We start from the raw sequence: 22,200 nt of genomic DNA, 5'->3' as shown, positions 1-22,200 counted from the left end.
CTCTCGCCCTAAGGTAGCTAGGATAGGCTCTGGCCCCCCCGCGACCTTGATAAGGATGAGTGGGAGAGAATGGATGGATGGATGGATAGAGGCCAAATATGTTGAGTCTGTAAACTTGTGGTTTCTTCCCTTGATGATGATTGATGTGATGTAGTGATTGATCGTTGTACTGTACTCTTTATTTTTTCCCATGAATAGGAGCTGCTCAGGACATAGCATTATTGCATTGCTATTCTCAGTGATTGAGAGTGACGCTTCACTATAGGTGTCTGTTTACCAAAGACAAATGGATTTTCCTCCTGACTCCACTCACTTAGCTTCAGAGGTGCTCACCCAGTCGTCCCTGTTTTGTTTCTCTCCGTGCACTTTGTCACCTTGTCTTGTGCCTTTCTGTTTTCACGAGCGCTTTGGATTCAGCTGCTAGAGAGTGTATTGTGAGGGCACCAGCCAGACTGTAGGAGTCTTGTGATCTTTTTGTTGAGTACACACATACACATGCACACACACAAACACTCAAAGCACAGTGGATTCAGAAGGTATGTGGGCTCCTTCACTTTGACACATTTTTATCTTGTAGATTTAATCTTGAATGGATGAAATTGCAATTTCCTGTCACACAAGAATACGTAAATTTGTTAAAAATGGAAAAACCGAAGTCTTTTATTTTCATAATTATTTAGGCCTTTTTAATTTGGTACTTTTGGAAGTCCCTTTGGCAGCATTTAAAGCTTTGGGCTCTTGGGTAAGTCTCTACAAGCTTTGCAAACATGAACAATTTATCCCCTTCTTCCTTATAGATCCTCTCAAGCTCTGTCAGATTGGAAGGGCAGCATCTCTCAACTGCCATCGTCAAGTCTTTCCACAGATGATGCATGAGCCGTGTTTGCCACGGATGGTCCGTGGGGGGAAGGAGGGGGGATAACTTTTCAGCTTCTCTCTCGCTCTTAATAGTAATTATTTTCTCTTGTCTTTAAATAAGAGAGCTTCATTGTTTAATTACAACATTACAGATGGATCAAAGCCCCTCCTCATACTTGTCAGGACATTAGAAGCAGAGCTTCTTGCAATCTCATTCATAGTTGCCAGGATCAGCATTTCTGTACACTCTGGAGCAGGTTTTGTGTATCTATTTGACAGGTTTCACGCAGCTCCTCGGTCACTGCACTCCTGCAGTATGATGCCGCCACCCCAAGCTTTAGTAGCTTGTGATGGGAGAGTTCAGTTTTTCCATGAAACCTGAAGCTTTTCTCTCATGCTCTTGGAGTCCTTGAAAATGCTGTTTGACAAATTCCAATTGGGCTGTCAGAAGTCTTTTTCCTCGAGTGGCTTTTGTCTAGCCACTTTACCTTAAAAGCTTGATTGATGAAGTGCCGCCGACATGGCCATCCTTCCAGCAGGTATCTCTTCAGAGGACCTATGAATCTCGCTCTGAGTGACCACTGAGTTAGACTGCCAACTTTATGAAGAGCCAAGGTGCTCCCAAACTTCTTCAATTTCATAATTATTGAGGCTGGTGTGCTCCAAGTTTTAGAAATGGCTTTCTGCCTTGTCCACTGAGAGTTACTTGGACTTCATGGTGTCTTCTTTTTCACTGACAGTAAGTGTGGATTTTGAGACCTGTGTTTCAGAAGAGATGGAAAGTATAACATTTAAGGAGAATAAAGAGGAAAAAGCTGCGTGAAATTAAATTGTTGCAATTTGCAGTAAACTGTCACGTTTCAGTGAGTCGTCATTATTTACAAATCATTACATTATCCTTTATTTAACATAGTTGTTCTAAACTATTTACAGCCACTTTAGTTTGTCAGAGGTGGACTCCTGTTGGATGCACATTCTCAAGGATAATAATTAAAACCTCAGTCACACAGGACTGGAGACTGAACACTAACCCCCCAGGCAATCTCCAGGGAAATGTGTGTATTCCTTGACAGGTTGGTGAGTGGTTGCTGGAAGTTGCTGGCTGTTGCTAGGTGAAATTGTTTTTGCAAAAAGGGTGCTACACCCAAAGTCTCCTTGTGATTGCTATGATCTTTTGGACAATGTTGTGGTCGTTTGTGATTTGCATAGAATGTGCTATTTACTTTCTGAGTTGTAGTGAAACTTGAAAATGTGTGATGCAAACCAGAAATCGAGAGCGCTCGCCTTCAGGGTAAAAGTTGTGCCTTACTGCTGAATCCAACAAATTTCAGAAGACACAACTTTTACTTTGAAGGTAGATTTTTTTTTATCTGTGTTGTACTTTGTGCAATTTCAGTACTGGTGGGTGAGTAGCTTGCAAGTGTTTGCAGAAAGGTTGTTGTCTTCCACACAAACTACATGTACAGGTAACTGTGGCAACCTGCTAGCTGACAAAGCAATCACAAAGAGGTCTTCGGTGCAGTATCCTCATTGCGACCACTTTCACGCTGACAGTTTCCTTCAACCACTCACCAACCGGTCTGAGAATATACTCCCCCCCCCCTTTTTTCCCCTTGCAACCTCTGTTTGCCAGATGATCACTGACCAGTCATCAGGTATGTGTGACTGAGGCTTAAAGCAAACAGGATGCAGTTAAGTACAGTTTAAGGTGGCACAGTAGTAGCTTTTGCCACTGTTGTCAGACTGATGGGCAGGTCGGCATTATTTACATATCAGTATCAGATATAAACTTTTCTGTCTCTTTGTACAAGTTCCTGAGGCTCACCCCAAAGCATGATCATATAGATTATGATGGTTTTTTTCCCACCAGTTTTATCTATGATTCTTTCTTTTTGCTTCTCCAACCTAAGAATAGAGATCTCTCCTTTTTTTTTTTTTTTTTTTTTTTTTGTGAGTCTGCAAAGTGTGGGCAGGTATCACAGACACATCCCAATAAATCAAGTGCCTGCGGAATCGAAAAATCCCAAGTTCAGACTTTTCAAAAGACTTTTGATCCCTTCCCTGCTAGACGATATAGATGTTTCACAACTTCAAAACTGGACCTGCACTGGTAATTCCAGTCTCCAGTGTGAAAGCAGGGAATGAGTTCAGCATTCAATAAAAAATGAAATCAGACATTAAAAGCCGTCTGTCGCAGGCAGACGTGAAACAGAATGCCTTTGATTATGCGTGAACACACCAGCCTATTTAGCTCTCTTTTTTTTTTCCCTGTTTAGACACAATGGCTGCGCTATTTTAGTGCCCTCCACTGCCATTATGATTGGTGTCTCCGTTTTTCTCTCCATGTCCTCATAAAGACGCACTCTATTCTGTGTATTAGTTATTGATGTAATCAAGTTGTGTAGCCTCCATGATTACATTTGTACAGTAGGGTTCAAAAATAATGTCAACAGCCAAACAAATGGGGAAATAAATGCATCTGACAATAAATCTGACACGATCACCGAGGACTGCAATGCTAACTTAGCCTTAGGAGTTACTTTGTACCAGGGTCCAGGAACTGACGCAGGAAAGCCTTTTCTGATGGCATGTGTAGACACTAAGTTTTTTTTGTTAACATTTATATATATGACATGCAATGCTGAGTAAAAAGAAAAAGTGATCTGTTTTTGTCTTTTTCATGTGTGAAAAAAATTTCTGGTGCATTACAAGTTTAAAAGCATCTGTCTCCAGAAAATGTGATGTTGGTCCCATAAATGTCAAAGAACCTAAAACAGATGAGATTAATAAAGTTCCTATCGATGCATGGCTAAACATGACGAGGCAGTAAAGCCATACTCATTAATCTTTTAAGACCCTTCTGCTGTCATCCCAGGAAAAAGCCAAGTTGACTTTAGCTTCCTGAACTGTCAGTGGTGTAAGGATGTGTTTAAGCTTTCCACTGACATGAAGGGACTGGATAGACTGCCACCCTTTCCCTTATTACTTCTTTTCAACCCTTCAGCTTCCTCCTCCGGCTCTCTATGTTCTCTCTCTCTCTCTCTCTCTCTCGCTGCTCAAAAACTAAACTGATGAAAATTAAGGCAGCATTCCTGTTCATGCAAATCTCACTGATATTAAAATGGATTGTATAGCATCACATTAATTTATTTTGCACTTGCCATTGTAGTTAGAAGTACATTTTCTAGTGGTTGAAGAAAGACCTGAACAGAGGCTTTCATCTGTACCACCATTATACAGATTCTTTAACTGAATTGTTATCAATGTGCCAATGTAGTTGCTAAGGTAATTACATTTTAAGGTACTACCTGATAGTAATTTTAACTACTTTGTCTATGCATAAAATCGAGGATAGATCTAGGATACTTCAGTGGTCAGTTTTATGCATTTATTAAAATGTTTTAAAGTTAAATGAAATAAAATATTTTTCTTAGAATATGTTAAGGCTTCTGATATAATACCAACTTCTGGGAAATAGGGGGGTTATTCTATATATGATCAAGTAACTTGTGGTGATTTTGTTTAAGCCTATTTATTGGAGAAAATGTAAAAATTTTACCTTCATGCTATATTGTGAATATTATAATATTTTTCATTACAGGCCCTCAAAGTACACGTTAGTTATGCATTTCTGTGTGCTCAAATTTCAGCATTTTAAAGAACTAAGAAACATCAGTTTTGTTTCTCCATTTCATGGCTGTTAGCTACATTTGCAACCGTTTAAAATATGACTAAATTATAAAATTATTTTGACACAATATGAATCACAGCCAGAAGATGAGCAAGGCATCAAAATGCAGGTTAAAAAAGAGAGAGAGACGGTAGATATGCTATAATTTGTTTTGACAGCCACCTATCCCACATGGTAACATTACCCTTTGAAGTTTAGCCAAAGTGCACTTTTTAAATTTCTTTCACATCCACGACACCAATGTTTGGTTTTCTTACTCTTTATGTAAGACCTTAAACTGATGAAGTTTTGTTTTTCAAATTGATATATCCTGTGATATTTGTTCTTAAAGTTGGGTATATGAAAAAACTTTCTGCAGTGGCTTAAAATGTGAAAAGTTTGCCCTCAATCCTGTGTCCTTCAAGATTTTCAGAGCAAAGGCAAGATTTTGCACGGCTTTATTTAGTACATACAAGTTATTGTACAAAAAAATAATGAAATAAATAAAAAATCAGCTGAGGAGGTCAGGTGGGAGGCACTGATTTTTCATGAAATTATCCCGGCAGTATGTGTGACAGTGTATAATAATGAGTCGTTTGATAAGCAGTTTTGTATTCATCCACCCTCAGTGTTCAAAGGTTGAATGTGCTTCATGACCTGCTGAGTATTAAACTGTGAAATGAGTTTAGCGTTGAACTTGTGACAGCTTTTAATGAGCATAATCTTTCATACAAACACAACACCACAATTAATACAGTGTTATATATTGCTATGTTTTAAAAAGTTCATATATGATTGTGCATATATAATATAGTAGCTTAGTAGAATTTATTTGAATGTAATAGTACTTTTATTCAAGATCAGAGAAAAAAATAAAACATAATATGCATATTATTTTTGCATTGGTCAGTGCTGTGTGCACTAAAGCTTTGTATCTTCAGACTGCTCAGGGATGCAGCTAGAGATTCAGACTCTGTTCTCTGGTGTGTAAGGAAGAGCAGAACTTTTATGTGGGATGCTGTAGCTGTTGTCTTCTTTGTTTCGTTCCGGCAGCCACCAACACTCCTTTGTGGTTTGGACAACCCACTCTCTCCTCGCTGCCTGTCCGACTTACCACCTGACGGGGTAAATGTACCAGTACATTGCCTGTGCTCTGTGTCAGTGTGATTGTGACTATTGTTAAAGCCATCAGTATTTCGTGGTAATGGTGTTCCTGCTAGACATGGTCCATTATCATCTCCTTGTAAAATGTACCTTATTACCAACTCCATTCTCTCATTGTCATCTAAAAAATGGTGCTGTATTTAATTCTTAATCATTCATATGTAACAGACCTGTAGTAATATAGCTAGATCTCATATTTCTAGTTTTCCTTACCTCCTGTGGTGGGTAGAGGTCTCCATGTTTTTGTGCCTTTTTTGTCTTTTGCTGTTTATGTATCCTCATTGGTCTTCCTACCAGCTCCTCAGTTCAGCATGTGAAAGGAATAACAATTAGATTCACCCTGACCTTCTCTTAATGTTTATCCATCATATATCCCAAATGTCTTTGGCCTAATCGTTTGAGTCTTTACAAAAAAGTCTACACAAGACTGTTAGTTTGCTGAAGTCTTTGTGGTGTGTTAAAGTGCAAAGATGTGAAGCGATGTGAGGTGACAGAAAAGCCTGCCTGATGAAGCTTTTTGTGAGTTTGAGGTCAGCTCGGCTTATCAGAGCCTAAAGTTTCTCTGTGAAGAAAAGAGGAGAAAGTTTTCCGCCCAGAACTCCTAAGCTAACTTTTAAAAATTTTTTATTAGCACGAATAATGAGTCTAAAGATGAACAATAATGACTTTTAAACCAGATTAGGCAGCAAAAGCATTCAGTGACATTTTTATAGTATAGCAAGTTGAAACCCTTTTTTTCACGTCCAGCTGATCCAAAGTAATTGTACCTCACATCATTAATAATTCTGCATTTCCAGCCTTGTGTGCAGTTTTCCTTCACGGCAAAAAGATTCAGCATCTATAATTGTTGGTAAAGTTAATTACTGTGCAACAGTTACTATAAAAATAATTACTGAAAGATGGCTATTTACATTTCACACTAATGTACATCAAAAACATTACAATACCCAAGCAGACATTTAATTTCCATTCTGTGTTTGCAGACTAATGAATCTCTACTCGCTTACATACTTTATTTGCTTACAGACTAAAGCATAACAATAGCAGCAATCAGGCCAAATAATGAGCATTTTATTTACTTAGCTAATGGTGTAGATCTTTTTTAAGTAACCTTTTGATTTGTTGGGTCTTTAGTTGTGGAGTTAAGTAATTATTATGCATTTCTGAGTTTCTTTAATATGTGCAAGGTTAACGATTTAATGATTCAGCATTCGCTTATTCTGAAACCTAAAGGCAAAAATGCTGTATGTGTTTAAATGGCATTTTATTTCAAATGGTGAATCTTCTTTTTTTCCTTTTTTTTTTTTTAAATTGTAACTGAGGAGAGTGATCTCCCCTTTTTAATTATCATTCAATCTTGATCTTTGTCAAAACCATCAAAACTACTGCAGCCAGTTGGGCTGTTCCCATTTGATCTGCATAACCTGCTACAAAAAACATCAAAATCAATTTTTAGGAGCAAGATCTGATTTCAGCAGTCTTTAACGTTGACAAAATGGTTTATGGCCAGTGAAAGTAGACCAGTTCTGTCGCATTGCTTAAGGTCAATTATTCAGTCTAAATGCACAGTATTGCAGGTGATTCGCCAGCCAGCAGCCTGTGATGTTTTTAAAAATAAAGACACTGTATTAAAAAAACAATGCATGTTGCACTTGTTTCCAGCAACGTTACAGTTTTTTTTTTTTTTAAACTTGATTAACAGTCATGTGGACTCAGTCATGTGCAGTCCTGTGAAAAACCAACTAGCAGTCTTTGCACAGTTCCATAAATGCTGCATAAGGTTTGAAGTGAGACTCTGCAAGATGATCCCTTACAGTTACGGTTCTCTCTGTTCTTGTCTAATAATGGTAAGAATTTTTTTTCTTACCATTAAGAAATTTTTTTTTTTTTTTTTTTTTTTTTTTATTGTAAAAAAAGGAGACCTAGTTGAGTTAGACATCACAAGAAAATAGTCTTGTGAAAAAGTTTTCACAGGACTGTAAACAGTTCTTTTAAAAAAACCCAAAACAAGTAGTCCCCCCATAGGGACTGCTTAAGAGGGTAAGTAGCAGCAAGATACTGTTAATCAAACGTACTCAATTAACCGATAATGAGCCTCTGTGAGCATCTGTATAAAAACAGAAAATTTGGCAGTTTTTTGTACAAAAGCTCAGTCTTCCCAGTAGACTTCCCAGCAAATTTACCCCAAAGTCAGACTTTGCAGTGCTCAGAGAATTTGCAAAAAACCCAAGAGCTGCTTGTCTGACTCAAGTATGCTTAGTGTTAAAGTTTGTGGTGGTACAATTAGAAAAAGAATGGTAAATGGACTGGGACTTGTTTAGAGTTTTTCTGCTAAAAGTCTCATTCACCCAATCACCTATACATTGATACAGTGCCTTTATCTATACCTAATCACTATTGTATCAAACATTTACACAAACTTGAGGTTCAATATCTTTCCCAAGGATACTTTGACATATGGACTGTAGGTGCAACTCTACTACCTAAACCACAAGCGCTCTGGAGCAGCGCCCTTTGTACACTGACAGTTCAACTAACAGATTGCTAGTGTATTTAATAAAACTGGCTTCCACATAAGAAAAATAGGAGAACACTAGTATTGTTGTAACTTGCATTAGATGTATAATCTGTACCAATATTAAAGCAAACTTTAATAGAAGCAGGTGTGAATAATTATTTCTGCCATTTAGCATTCATTACATCCTCTCTGTGAATTGCATCTTTTTTCCCCTCAGCCCACCCATCCATTTTCTTCCGCTTATCCAATTCAGGGTCATGGGGGTGGTTGGAGCCTATTATAGCTGCCATATGGTGAGAGGCAGAGTACAGCCTGGACAGGTCACCAGGGCTAACACAGAGACACAGACAGCCACACACACCTGTGGGCAATTTAGAATCACCAGTTAACCTAACCCTACTAATTGCATGTCTGCGGACTGTGGGAGGAAGCCAGAGAGAACCCATGCAGGCACGGGGAGATGATGCAAATAGATGGCGGATTTAAAAACCCAAGACCTTCTTGCTGTGAGACTACAGTGCCAACCACTGTTGTGCTCCCCTGTTCTTTTTCTTTCCCCCCACAAAAGAGAAGCCATCAAGGTGCGTCTTTTTTTTTTTCATGACATGTTCAGTGTCATGAAGAATTAGAATCACAGCAAAAGACCTAACTTTAACTATCTCGTTGTGCACAGTTCAGTGAGAAATTACTGGTGTCTGATCAGATGTACCATGCTGTGCTACCAAGTCCTTATGTAACAGATGAACACACCATCACACCTGATTACTCCTATAATAGACTTGCATCAAAAGCTTTAATGGATGTACAATTTACATAAGCAATGTTCTGCCTACTTATTACTGATGTACATAACGTTATATGAGATCAGTCTTAAAATAGATATGCATGTAATGCAGACGGAGGCAAGTGTTATATTCCCAACTTACTTTACCAGCTGGGACTATGTTTTCTTTATTTATGATTAGGTAAAAACCAGGCATGTTAGAGATGCTGAGGAAATCTGAAGACTAGATGATTGGTTATTAGACTGAGCAGCTCACTTTTTACTGTAATCAGATTTGCTATATGAATATTGCTGCTAAGTAGAAAACACACATATTTAGGAGACTCTCAATATCAAGAGTATTCTTTAATTATTCATTGTGGGTGTGTAGTTTTCCCTGTACTTATAAAGAATAACTGTACACCCTCCACTGTGTTCTATTTTTATCTATCTGTTATTGGGACAGACATAAACTGATTTTCAGTTTAAGTGTGAAACAAGTTTAAAATATTACCTCCACCTAAATATGCCCCATTAACTTAATTTCATACATATGAAAGAAGAGCGTGACACTCAGCGGCTCACCCAGCCTTTTTATTAACATGTAAAAGCTATGTTTTATTCAGTGATGTTGAATAACAGCCCTTCAAAGCACAGGGAACATTTACTCACAAATGGGAAAACCACTCCGCTAACCACAAAAAATAAATAAAAAAAATAAAAAAAATCAAGCGCTCAGCCAGACAAGAACTTCAAATTACTTCCATTAGTCTCGTATATCTGACAAGCGCTGCCTGCTCATGGGGTCTGTTTGAAGACGTAAATTCACTTCTATGCTGAGCCAGACATTTTTGTGGGGGGGAAAAAAAAGAATTCTAACCAGGCCAGTATTCGTCTGAAAATTAACACTGTTTGAGGCCCCAATTGCACATTAATTGCTGTTTATGTCATCTCAATATAGTGCATGGAGAATAGAAATAATATTTTAGGCCTAGTTTTCATTCTGTGTTAGAAATACAGATCTTTAATTGGCTACTGTGGGCGCAGACTTGGCAAAGTTTTTTTTTCTTTCCCATTAAAACAGCCACCTGTCTTCAATCACATCATTGTTTTTGTTGTCGGACTGTCATCATATTCTCACTTAAAGAGTAATAACTGCCTCAGCTCAGCTGCTCTTGCTTTTCTAGAAATGCAAGACAGGTGTTTCCGATTCTTTTGTGATCTGTTAACGCCAAGGTCAGCTGTTTTTTGTTTTTTTGTTTGTTTTGTTTTTGGTACTTTGAGTAGTAAAGCAATCCAAATGATTTGCTTATGATATACACTATAGAGCTGTGTTGATGATTGCAAATGTGAGTATTGTTCTTCTTTTGATCCACAGCTCTTGTACCCAAATGAGCTTCATTCTCTAATGTCAGTTTTGTCTGAACAAAATGTACTCGTATCCCGAGAGTATCCGCCTTGGGGATCTGAGTCACACTTGCCGTCTTTCCATGTTCACCCTCTATGGAGCAGTTAGGGACTTTACACCCTATTACATCACATGTCGAGGTCGTAGTTGTATCTGAATTTTCATCCGTTTACACATTTATAGATTATGACAAAATGCTAAATTATCGTGCTCCCATGGCGCTGACTTTTTTCTCACAGACGGCTGCTGCAAGATTTCCCAGAGGACTCTTACTGTGTAGGATCCACGAAAGGATAAATCAGTCAGACATTATGCAAAACGACAACAAAAAACCCAAAACTTTCATTTGCTTCAATCATCATTAGCAGTATTTTGTATCCTATCGTTTTTTTCCGTCCCTAAGCTCTGAAACCTGAGAAATAATGACTGTACATGTAATATGCTTTCACTATTAGTCACATTATTTCTATTTAATGATCTTTTTCAGTGCTGTGCAGCTCATTTAAATTCATTAAAAGCTTTCTTCTTTTCATTTCCTCATTAAATTTCAAGAGATGATGCATTACATAGCTGTGATACCCATCAGCATCCAGCTTGAGTCAAAAAACAACTAAAATGTCACTAAGTCTATATCGGGCGGTATTATTGTTTGTTTATCACTTAGCCATCGCAGTTAGTTCATTTTTTGTGCACTGCAGAAAAATCCTTCAATGTCAACTTGAAGCCAGGCGCTTCACTTTCACCTTCACACTTACTTTTTCAAATATTTTGGTGTAATAATGTGTTTTGTGACACTCTGTGGCCTCCTGAGGTTTCAGTGTTTGTAAGAAATGTGCAATACTAAAAAGCCTTGCATGAAGAAAAGAAGAGGGGAGTAGAAGGAAGGTGAGCTGCTGCTGAATGTATCGGAAGACAGGATGCAGTTGTTAGTGGCGAATCCATTTGCAAACTTTATGTCCGTGTGTATTGCACTGAGATGTATATTCTTGACATTTTAACATGATGGAGGCACTAGATGGAAGGTGGTAGAGGTTGTCCAGAATGAAATCTATTCATCATCCAGGGACAATTCAGGGAGCTTCTCTTCATAATTTAAATATTTACTGTGTACTGTGGGAAATGGTGTATGTCTCCATTTATATAGTGATATTATCCTGTCTGTGTCTTGTTCACAAGCACACACTGGTGGCAGGAATCTACCAGGCACGGTGCTTTCCTGACTACTGGGACCAATTAGGAGTTTAGCCTCTTGTCCAAGGTCACTTTGACAGGTGGACAGAAGGCGCTTGGGATTGAACCGTTATACCACATCCACCTACCTAAGTGGAAATTCTCAGTTCTGGCAAAAGGGCTCGTATACTGTGGCTACAGCAAATATCCACATCAAATTTCATGTAAATTCAAAGTTTTTGACATCATAGTGGCATTAGGGCAGAGGTCATTTTGACAACGTGTTGAATATTCATGCCAGATCGTGCTGCTTTTAGTGCTGGTGGTGTGGCACAGACATATGTGCCTGTAACTTGTTCATCTATACAACTAAAGTGGATAATGAAGGCTGTGAATATGACATTGGGATTTCAAAACTTGGTTTTTTTTCCCCCCAGAATGTTTAGTGCATGTTATTGCATGTTCATTTAAGTGCTAATTAACAAAAGTTAGAACGGATGCAATGTCAGCCTTGGGTAGTTCACATTGTTTTACTGATATTATGGAGAAACATTTCTTGCATATTAGTATATTCTCATGGAATTCATGAGCAGCTTTTTAAGACTCAGGAGTGGCCTAGAGCTGGAGTCTGGTTGGTTAGAGCTTTGGGAAGATCGTTGTACCTTGTTCACTTCCTTTCCCACAATTTCCCTTGCTGATTCAGTCTTGCAGTTCTACAACTTTTAGGTGACAGTCTAACAATTAAGCTACCGCCGCCCAAAATGTCCTTAAGCAGTGTCACTTTGAAAATGCATCTGTCCTACTTTCCAGAAGCTAAAATTAGAGGGAAATGTGCATTTGCTACCCGTTTGAAGTAAAAAAAAACAACTTATTTCCTTTTTCCTATTAGATCCCTCGTGGAGGACGACGACGCTCACATGAAAGTTGCTCTGGGCTATGGTGATATGGGCATCTCTGCTCACCTTCAGGCATCAAAGACTGGAAACACTCGATTTTTCACAAGCAACACGCACAGCTCAGTGGTTCTTCAGGTGAGAGTGCAGAAACATAGAGAAAACAGTGTATAGAGTGTGTGTAGAGTCAAATATCACCTTCATCTGATAATAACATTAATGTTTGGCCTTACCATTTCTTTGGCGATCTCGTGAGTAGTTTCTGTAGCTCTGCTCACAGGTGTTTGCAGATTGCAGGCCAGCAAGATGTTGAATATTTGTTTTAATTGGATTTCTTTGAAGATTAAAAACCGTTAACATTGCCGTATCACACAACATAAGGGAATTCATACCATGGATTACTGGGCACAGTTTAATATCTCGTCTTGTGTTTCAGTAATAATCCAAAACAGTTGGGATTTGGTGTCTATGTAATTTGATGTAAAGGGTGAGCCCAACCTGATTAACTGTTGATGAAAAATATAACAAAAGCTCACTCATCTTGTACATATATACCCCCCTGCCCCCAACAGTCAGGAAGCTGCATAAATGTTACAGTTGGTGGCAGCTTCAGCATGTCACTGCTGATTGGTGCAAAGTGAAGATCAGCCTAAAGTTGTGCTAGTGAGTGCTGGCATCACGCTGTTTGCTGCAACAGCAATAACTGTCCTTCGTCATCGGCTCTCACTGAAAATGAATGGCCGTTGGCTGCTTTTGCAGCTCATTAATCTTTTGCTGCCACAGCACAGTAAGGGAATGCTAATGATTTTTCTAGCCTGATGTGATCGTACACCCTGATTATAGAATCTGTTAGTCTCAATTAGGTGGTGCATTTGGAAGCATCCACCAAAAAACCCGCCCACTGATTATTGCAGGGGTGGTTTTAGAGTCACTATGTGTTATAAAGGTTTTTTTTTTTTTGTTTAATTCAATTTAGTTTTATTAAATGGCGCCAAATCACAGTAACTGTGGCCTCAAGGTGGTTTTTGGCTTGCACGTTATTAGTGCACCCTGCCATAACCATAATCAGAAGTGGTAGTCAGCTGGTAGGTAGTGAAATCAGGTGTTGGGTGAATAAGTGCAATATCCACTTATGAATTAAAGTGTGTTTGCCCATGTTTAGTGTAGGTAGTGCCTTTTAGCTGTAACTTTGCATCAGGTTTCTATGCCAACAAGAGAAAAAAATCCCTGTAATTCTAAACATGTTACTCTGAACCAGTTGTGTGTAAGAAAGCCAAGAAAATATGAAGGCAACAATCAGTCGGTCAGCTCCAGCTCAAGACTAGAGCGCTGTCACATATCATTTCAGGTCCATGAGCTCATGTCTGACAGGCCGTTGCTGACAGCATTTTGTTTTTATCCTCACTGAACCACACAAGTTCATTGTGTTGAGCCCTAAAGCAGTGACTGCTTTTTCCTTTTTTGGCAGCAGCCATATTTGAAACTTTTAGCAATGGTGTTTTTCATCTGGCTTTGTCTAAGCCGAGATCTTCTGCTTGGGAGTAAAATCAGAGCAGTTCAGGTGCTCTAAGCTCGGGGTCAGAAACAAACCTCTCTCTTTCATGTTTTTTGTTTTTTTTTTTCTTTTTAAGGGATTTGACCAGCTGAGGATAGAGGGATTGCTCTGTGATGTCACATTGGTGGCTGGCGACTGTGATGAAGCTTTCCCTGTGCACCGTGCAATGATGGCCTCCTCCTCCGACTATTTCAAAGCCATGTTCACAGGTTGGTCTACAAGCCTTTACTCCAGCCAAACCACGATGTAGAATTTTGTGATATTTGTGACAGTGGCACAGGCATTTAAGTACTCTATATCTCTGTATTTTCCACTAAATTGCTTTCTTTTCATGAGCATTTGTATTTCTACACAGTGGCAGTCATGTTGCTAGAATTTTGCATTGTGAATAAATTACTCAAATTGACCTTGTGCCCTCATCCCTCCAGTACTGAGCATATATTCATGTTATAAAACCAGCTTGTTTGAGCCATTGTTATGCATTCATGTTCATGGTCATTTGTGCTCACAATGAATATAAATGACCTACTTGCCTGTTTCATCTCCTTCGTGCACTGTATGCAGAGGCAGAGGAACCTTGAGCTCTTTTTAAGTACATAGAGAGTGTTTGTGTGGTATTTTCAGGAATAACAGACTGCAAAAAATGTCTTCATTCACTTTCGGATAACAAAGATATCTGGGTAATTAAACTGAAAGCTTTTAATCTGACGCGGGGAAAACGAGTAGCACAGATGTTGTCAGAGAACGCAACCTTACTGCACTGAATTTATCTTGTATTAAACTGTAGGTGTTTACTTTTGCGACTCAAGCTTTGACAGGCAACTTGTCATCAAGCAGCATCTAATGAGCAGTGCACGCGAATTTCTTTTTCTTTGTTTGGTCCAGATTAGCTTGTGAAATATAATAGAACAGAGGAAAAGCTTAAGTTTAAGTTAGAGTTAGCTTATTAGTGAAAGGGGAATGCTCTGAGTGTAAATGTTGAACAAAAGTGCTCCCTTATGCTTTCAGTGTGACATAAGTCATTTGACTGTAAAAACATTGGTATTGACATTTGCATCAACGTGTGCACATATTAGCTTTTATTCTTTTGAATCAGAAAAACTATCTGAGTTGAACCATATAAAGATACTGTGTGTTCATTACTATAGTTTCTTCTTTCCCTTACTCTCCTCTGGTGCAGGTGGAATGAAAGAACAGGATTTAATGTGTATCAAGCTGCATGGAGTAAACCGAATAGGCCTCAAGAAGATTATTGACTTTATCTACACAGCAAAGTTGTCACTCAACATGGAGAATCTACAAGACACACTTGAGGCAGCCAGCTTCTTACAAATCCTTCCAGTACTGGACTTTTGCAAGGTCTTTCTCATCTCTGGGGTAAGGAAATACTCAGCTATCCTGCAGTTTTTGAGTTAGCTTATTGTCTGAACCTTTTTTCATAAACATTGTGTCATTTTAAACAAATCCACAAGTACAAACTGCATTAGTTGCACACCCTTACTATTTGCGCATCCTCTACAGAGAAAATAGCAAAGTACAGTATGACAAGAGGGCCACCTCAATGTCAACCACATATATTCAATTTGTGTAATGTACTTGGATATTTATGATTTGAAATTGTTGTATTTATTAGAGCTGTTTTGTTATATTTTGTAACTTTGTAATTTAATTTAATTTTAATTTAGTTTAGTTACTTACTATTCTTGGTGTCTCTGACTGTGACCACATCATTTCCTCAGGGATTAAAAAAGTATCTTGATTCTGAATATTTTGAATTTGAACTGGTGGGAAAGTTATGAGAGCATGCCTGTGAGCTAGGGGAAGAGCAAAAAACCAAAGACTTATTTTAAATGAAGAAAAAGTACGTTTGAAGAACAATTTTGTTTACGGGTTGTGCTTGTTGTAGGGAGTCAAGAGAAATAAGCTTTTAATTATAATTTCAACTGTTAATATGTCTGCCTGCTTTCATTAGCTAAAGTTATCAAGCAGTGACTGTCTATTAGTGTTGACAGCAAAGTGTTTAAAAATGTACACAAGCAGTTATTAGTGTTTACAGAGTGTATGTACTTGGTTTTTCTTTAATGCAGTGGTGCAATGTGTTTTTACTGATAAATTTATCAAGGTGTATTAAAGCTGGTTTTCTTGCCAACTGTCTGAAAACCCACAGTTTTTTAAATTTGAAGTGATATAAAATGGACAAAAGCAGCAGAGTCAGTTGACATCTGCTGTGTGTTAAATTGCTAAAGCACTGATTCTTTGTAATGAGACTTCTTTCCCTTGAGCTGAGCATTAGTCAATATCATAGCATATTCTTTCATTTATGTTTCATTCACTGGGACTTGAAACTAGCAAAAGGCCCGTAAATTCACGGAGCGAGGGTCTGAGGACATTTTTCCATAGATTTCTATACAACTAAAAGAATGGCCCATTGTAGGCCAAGAGTTTGTTTTACTTTCCAAGGGCTGTAAGCTACATCCATCCTTTTCTTTGCATGCTTACTTGAAGCTTTCCAAGATTTTTTTTACTTGTTTTTTTTCTGTGCAGGTTTCTCTGGACAACTGTGTAGAAGTGGGACGCATTGCCAACACATACAACCTCACAGAGGTGGATAAATACGTCAACAATTTCATCCTGAAGAACTTTCCCTCGCTGCTGGGCACGGGGGAGTTTGTCAAGCTACCATTTGAACGCTTGGCTTTTGTACTGTCCAGTAACAGTTTAAAACACTGCACTGAGTTGGACCTGTTCAAGGCGGCTTGCCGCTGGCTACGCTTTGAAGACAGCCGTATGGACTATGCCGCAAAGCTCATGAAGAACATCCGCTTTCCTCTCATGAACCCGCAGGATCTCATCAATCACGTGCAGACTGTGGACTTTATGCGTACGGACAACACCTGTGTCAACCTTTTACTGGAAGCTAGCAACTACCAAATGATGCCCTACATGCAGCCAGTTATGCAGTCAGAACGGACAGCCATCCGCTCAGACAGTGCCCACCTGGTCACTCTGGGTGGTGTTCTGCGCCAGCAGCTTGTTGTGAGCAAGGAGCTGCGTCTCTTCGATGAGAGGGCTCACGAATGGAAGGCGCTGGCACCCATGGACGCACCTCGTTACCAACACGGCATTGCGGTCATCGGCAACTTTCTCTATGTTGTGGGTGGCCAAAGCAACTACGACACCAAAGGCAAAACAGCAGTGGACACGGTGTTCCGATATGACCCTCGCTACAACAAATGGATCCAGGTGGCATGCCTTAATGAGAAACGTACCTTCTTCCACCTCAGTGCACTCAAGGGACACCTCTACGCTGTCGGTGGAAGGAATGCTGCAGGGGAGCTTGGTGAGTTTATTTCCCCCACTTGTTTGTTTTTGTTTCCTTTTAAGCAACAACAGGGGCCTTTAATTAATATTGTATGAGATTTTACACTTTTAATATGAGAGAGCAGTGTGAGAAAGAATGAGCGCTTTAATAAGGCTGCAAGCATACCGACGCCAAGTAATCAAGAGCCGTGCATACACATCATTTGCTGTTTCAACATGTCGCACACATAATGTGTGTGTAATTTGATAAAATTTAGAGGATGGGCTCATTATCACAAACACCCTCCCAATCGAATGTAATCCATTACAAAAGCATTTCAGCACATGCAGAATCAATTTCAGTCATCGCAGCCTCCGAGAAGTGTCATGGATTTTGATGAGGTGTTGTTTAGGGTGTCATAATATATCATGAATAAAATAAGTTTAGATTTTTTTTCTCTGTGTGTAATAAATTGCAGTGCAATACAACAAAGCCACAGCCTACACTGATGAAATCTTAACAAAGTCACAATGTTTCTATTTGTTCAGAGCTGTGGTAGGTACATAACATTGAACTGTAGGTGATGAGATACAGCTGAAGCTGGCACACAAACTGTGCCTGCAGGGAGGATTAAATAAAGAGGTGGATACATGTTGCCAGTGGCGTTTTCAGTGATTAAAAAAAGGGGGGGTGGGGGGGGAAGCGGGTCATATCAGATCAACTTGTATCAGTAATCTGATGCTTTTACAAGCTTTTTGGTTCACATTTCATCCCTCTGGTGGAAAGGCAAACGCGAACCGATGTATTTATACATTTATATCTAGTCTTTGTAATTTGGTTGTTGATGCTGAGTAACCAATCTGCAATCTCTGCACCAACTGTAGACCACAGAGAGGTGCCACCCAGTACTTAAATTCAGCTCTGTAGCTGCAGTGGACAGAGAGAGGCTACTGTGGAAGCAGTCTGGGTTATAATTAGACCAAAAAACACAGCACCAGTTCACTGTCAGTCTACACAGCTGCCTCTTCCTTCTTTACGTTTCACTGCCCTTTAACTGCATGCGGTTAGGCCTCCATGTTTTTCTGGATGTGCCCCTTTTATTATATTTGTTTGCTCTGGGTAGATCACGAGGGTGTGGTTTTTCTGTTACGTCAGAAATGCATAGATTTTAAAAGAAAAGCTTCACGACATAGAAACAAATATTTAGAATATACTTGCAGTCCTGAGCGTTGCATGGATTTTAGTTTTGTGCTGCTTTTATATTTTCAAAAGGATGTAACAAAGATGCATGTAAAAGAGGGTTGTCAGTTACTAATTCTAGTTCACCATATTGTAAACCCTTTTATAGCTTTTGCACAATAACAGCTCAGTCTTTTAATATAAAAATAAGACTGCTTTAGGCACTTATATATGCTTTAATTGAAAAAGAAGCAAAATGTACAGGTTTTGCTGTATGTCACCACAAGCTGCCAGTTTTTAAAATTATTATTCTATTTTCTATTTCTATGGTTTGTGGTGAAGAACTTGCAGAAAGAAAAAAAAATCCATGCTAATTACAAATGTGACCTTTCCAGCTTATCAGAAGAAAATCGTACATTGAGTACATTTCAAGGTTTAAATGCAATTTATAATTTCTTTATTGAAAAGTTGCTTGTGATGAATTCCATTTTCAGCAACTTTGCATTTTAGATACGGTCAGCACAACTGTGCTATTTCCATCGAGTTGGTGTGCGAGTTTGTATATTGCTGAAGGTCACTTTGATAATAGTTGTTGAGCAAGCAGACCTAGGTATTCACTGATTTCCTTGGTGAGACTTCTCCAGCTGGCCCAGAGATGACTCACAAACCTTGTGAGGAACAAAAAAAACAAAAACAAACTGCCTATAAATCTGTTAACTATAGAAGATGACCAACAACCACAAGATGACTTTCAGTTGCAAGAAAAAGTTTGTGAACTATATTGGATTACCAGGATTTCTAAAACTTATTGATGATACATTTAGATTTTTCTGACTCATTTATGAAGAAACACAGTGTGAGTGAACTAATAACACAATGGTTTAATCATTTACAGTGCAGGCTGGAAAAGACCGGCTCCTGAGCTGAGTAACTAACAGGAGCTCCTTTATAACCTCATATTCTTCAGTGGCTTATGACTCTTGTAAAATGAGGAGGAATTTTGAAGGACTCCCCTCAACAAAAATCTGTATCCATTTCTAAAATTATATGATTAAACAAAACTCATAAGCTTATACTGTTGAGACTATAAAAAACTGTTGTGATACTGATTTTCTTGTGAGCTTGGGTTTATTGTCTTCTCACATCACCGAGTGTTCTCAAAGCTCAGTTGAATTCATTCTTCTCTACACCACTGTGAGGCACGCAGGCCTGAGGTAGCAAAGCATCCCTGAATAATGATACTCCCTCCACTATGCCTTACAGCTTCAGTGTTAGTTTCAGGAACAGAAAAGAATTTAAGCAGGTTGTAGAGATTGCTGCAGGCGTTTTGCAGGTAGCGTTGGGCTCATTTCCACCATTTCTATTGGGATGTGCTCTGTATTTAAGTGTGTTTGTGCTTAACTGTCTCAGTTGTAATTTTTGCAGGGTAGCTGCTCCTGGAAAGTGGAGCAACAGTCCTGATTGTTCAGAATTTGTCCTCACTTGTGTCTTTAGAAATACCTGTGCAGCCTTTCCCAGCTCAGTTTACTCCTGTAGCACTCTTCTGAGGTTCTGTGAAAGTTGATTTAAGCATGTTTATGGGGATGGGCTCGTCTACAACCTACATTTCCAGACTCCGTAATTGGAACACCTCACTTCAAATACTTTCTGCAACAAGTTCAATCTAAAAATGTAGAAAACTGGATCCCAGATATAGTGAACGCAGAAATGATGAAACAGATCAGCCACTGGTGAAACCCATTTTATTTGCCAGTAAGCCTGTAGCAGTCAACAGGGAAATTATGGGACTGTAACCCATAATAAATGGAGAAATTCTGGTAATTCTTAGTAGTTCACAAATCTTTGTCATAAATGTTAACAAGCTCTAGTGAAATGGGAACTTGTGATTCTGCATTGTTAAACTGTGGTGTTTGATGTGAAGGTAAATCATTACCTGTTATTTGAACCCTTCTTCATCCACGCAGTGATCATACATGTTGATGGACCCTGCCTGGCTGACTGGTTTTGGGGTTTCCAGCCAGCAATTATCAACCTGTGAGCATCCGATATGAACCCTAAGGTCCCCGTTCTGATTTCTCAGATATTTTATAGAACCATCCTCAGACACCTTAAGATGAAAGCTCGAACAATCTCACTATTTCCTGCACAGTCAGTGCATTCAGAGCTGGTGGGGATGTGTACTCTGTATTTAAATCCTTGTTTTAGCTCCCACGCTGAGACCCTCCAAGGCCTCATTTGCTGCTGTTTGTCCTCCTTAGTTGTGTCTTGACCTACTTTCTACTAATACAGTCTTTTTCTTTTTTTTCTCCATCTTTTTCTTCAAGCTACTGTGGAGTGCTACAACCCAAGGACAAATGAATGGACATACGTTGCCAAAATGAACGAGCCACATTATGGCCACGCTGGGACAGTGTACGGTGGTTATATGTATATTTCAGGTAAGTGGCTCCAGGGAGTTTTGAGTTTATTATCGGCTTAAATAAATAGAGATGTAATGTTGAATGACTGGGTAAGAGTTGTTTTTTTAATTGCATGTTTTAAAGTCACAATAGCAATAAATTTTATTCTCTGAATGTGTTATAGAACAGCAAGGTGGGGTCACAATAGTATCTCATTTTAGACAAACAGTACACAGAGTTCTGGAGTTACATGTTAGTCAGGATTTTTCTGACAGCCTGTTAATGCTAGGTATTTTTATCTTTCAAACTTCATATAAAGAAAGTGTCTTTCACACTTCCAGACTTTTGCAAATCTTTCCTCACACTTTATTCATCTATGCTGAGCATGCTTTTGGAGCCTGCGAGGGTTCAACACTTAGGGCAGATGGCGGACACTGAGAATTGGGCCTTCAGCCAGCCAGTACTTTCTCTTTAGGTGACACCCAGGCACTTGTTCACTTCATACGACGGAAAACAAATCCTGCAGTATGGAGATGAGCCCTAGTTTCTTAGTGTGACTAATCCAGAGCGGTGCTACAAAAGATGGGGAACGGTGGTGGTGGTGGAGGGGAATTGGGAAGGATGGAGCAAAGTAGAGGACTAGAGCCTGTGTAGGAGGTGTAACACAGAAGAGACTGTAATAATCCCTCCTGGCCATGGGTACCATCATCCATCTGCAACACATGAGCAAAACACTGTTATATGCAAAAATATTTTCGAAAATAGATAATGGAGGTTTTCAGCATTGTTTTTTTTTTTTTTCTTTAAATATAGATGGATTAGAAGGAGAGATAGAAGTAACAATAATAATGGAAATGTTGTTGGTATTTTGATCCTAGGGACAAGCTAGGCTTCTTTAATCTTCCTGAATATGAATACATTACCAACACCAACATTTACGTAGTTGCATTAAACACATATTGTACTTACAGTGCCACCTGGGAAACTTTAGCTAATGAAATAAAATATTGAAATGCTCTCTAGCAGCAATATACTAGCAGCAGTATTAAACCAATTTACAATCTGAGGTGTTGACCAGCTCGCATGCAGTTTTATTAGATCCAGCAGTGTGATCACTGTGCACACAAGCTGTGAATTTATTTCCGTAATCCACAGACCTGCAAAGGTTTGCCGCTGTTAGATGGTCCTACAGAATACACATCACATTCTCTATCACATTGGTTCCAGTTATCTTTCATGTTTAGCTGGAAAAAATTGCCACATTAAAAGTACATGCAGCCCCTTTGATTTGATTTTTATATCACCGAACTCTGACGTGCTGG

General features: G+C 38.9%; 1 protein-coding gene across 4 annotated transcripts in view; it reads left to right on the top strand.

Annotated features, from left to right (window-relative positions):
• The window catches only part of klhl13 (kelch-like family member 13), a 42,248-nt gene that overhangs the window by 15,068 nt on the left and 4,980 nt on the right, over window positions 1-22,200 (top strand). For 2 of the 4 annotated variants that reach the window (XM_005472086.3, XM_003446860.5), the window contains 5 exons: window positions 12,441-12,582; window positions 14,076-14,208; window positions 15,180-15,376; window positions 16,544-17,339; window positions 20,804-20,917. In XM_005472086.3, the coding sequence (XP_005472143.1) occupies window positions 12,441-12,582; window positions 14,076-14,208; window positions 15,180-15,376; window positions 16,544-17,339; window positions 20,804-20,917 (1,382 nt within the window). Of the gene's footprint in view, window positions 1-5,581; window positions 5,654-8,638; window positions 8,792-12,440; window positions 12,583-14,075; window positions 14,209-15,179; window positions 15,377-16,543; window positions 17,340-20,803; window positions 20,918-22,200 lie in introns of those variants that run through there. The other 2 variants (XM_025910704.1, XM_005472087.4) reach the window with 2 other exon arrangements.

Source organism: Oreochromis niloticus, linkage group LG10 (genome assembly GCF_001858045.2).
Source record: "Oreochromis niloticus isolate F11D_XX linkage group LG10, O_niloticus_UMD_NMBU, whole genome shotgun sequence".
In the NCBI taxonomy this organism is placed as follows: domain Eukaryota; kingdom Metazoa; phylum Chordata; class Actinopteri; order Cichliformes; family Cichlidae; genus Oreochromis; species Oreochromis niloticus.
The sequence above is the reverse complement of the archived record's forward strand: the minus strand, read 5'-3'. Positions and strand labels throughout refer to the sequence as shown.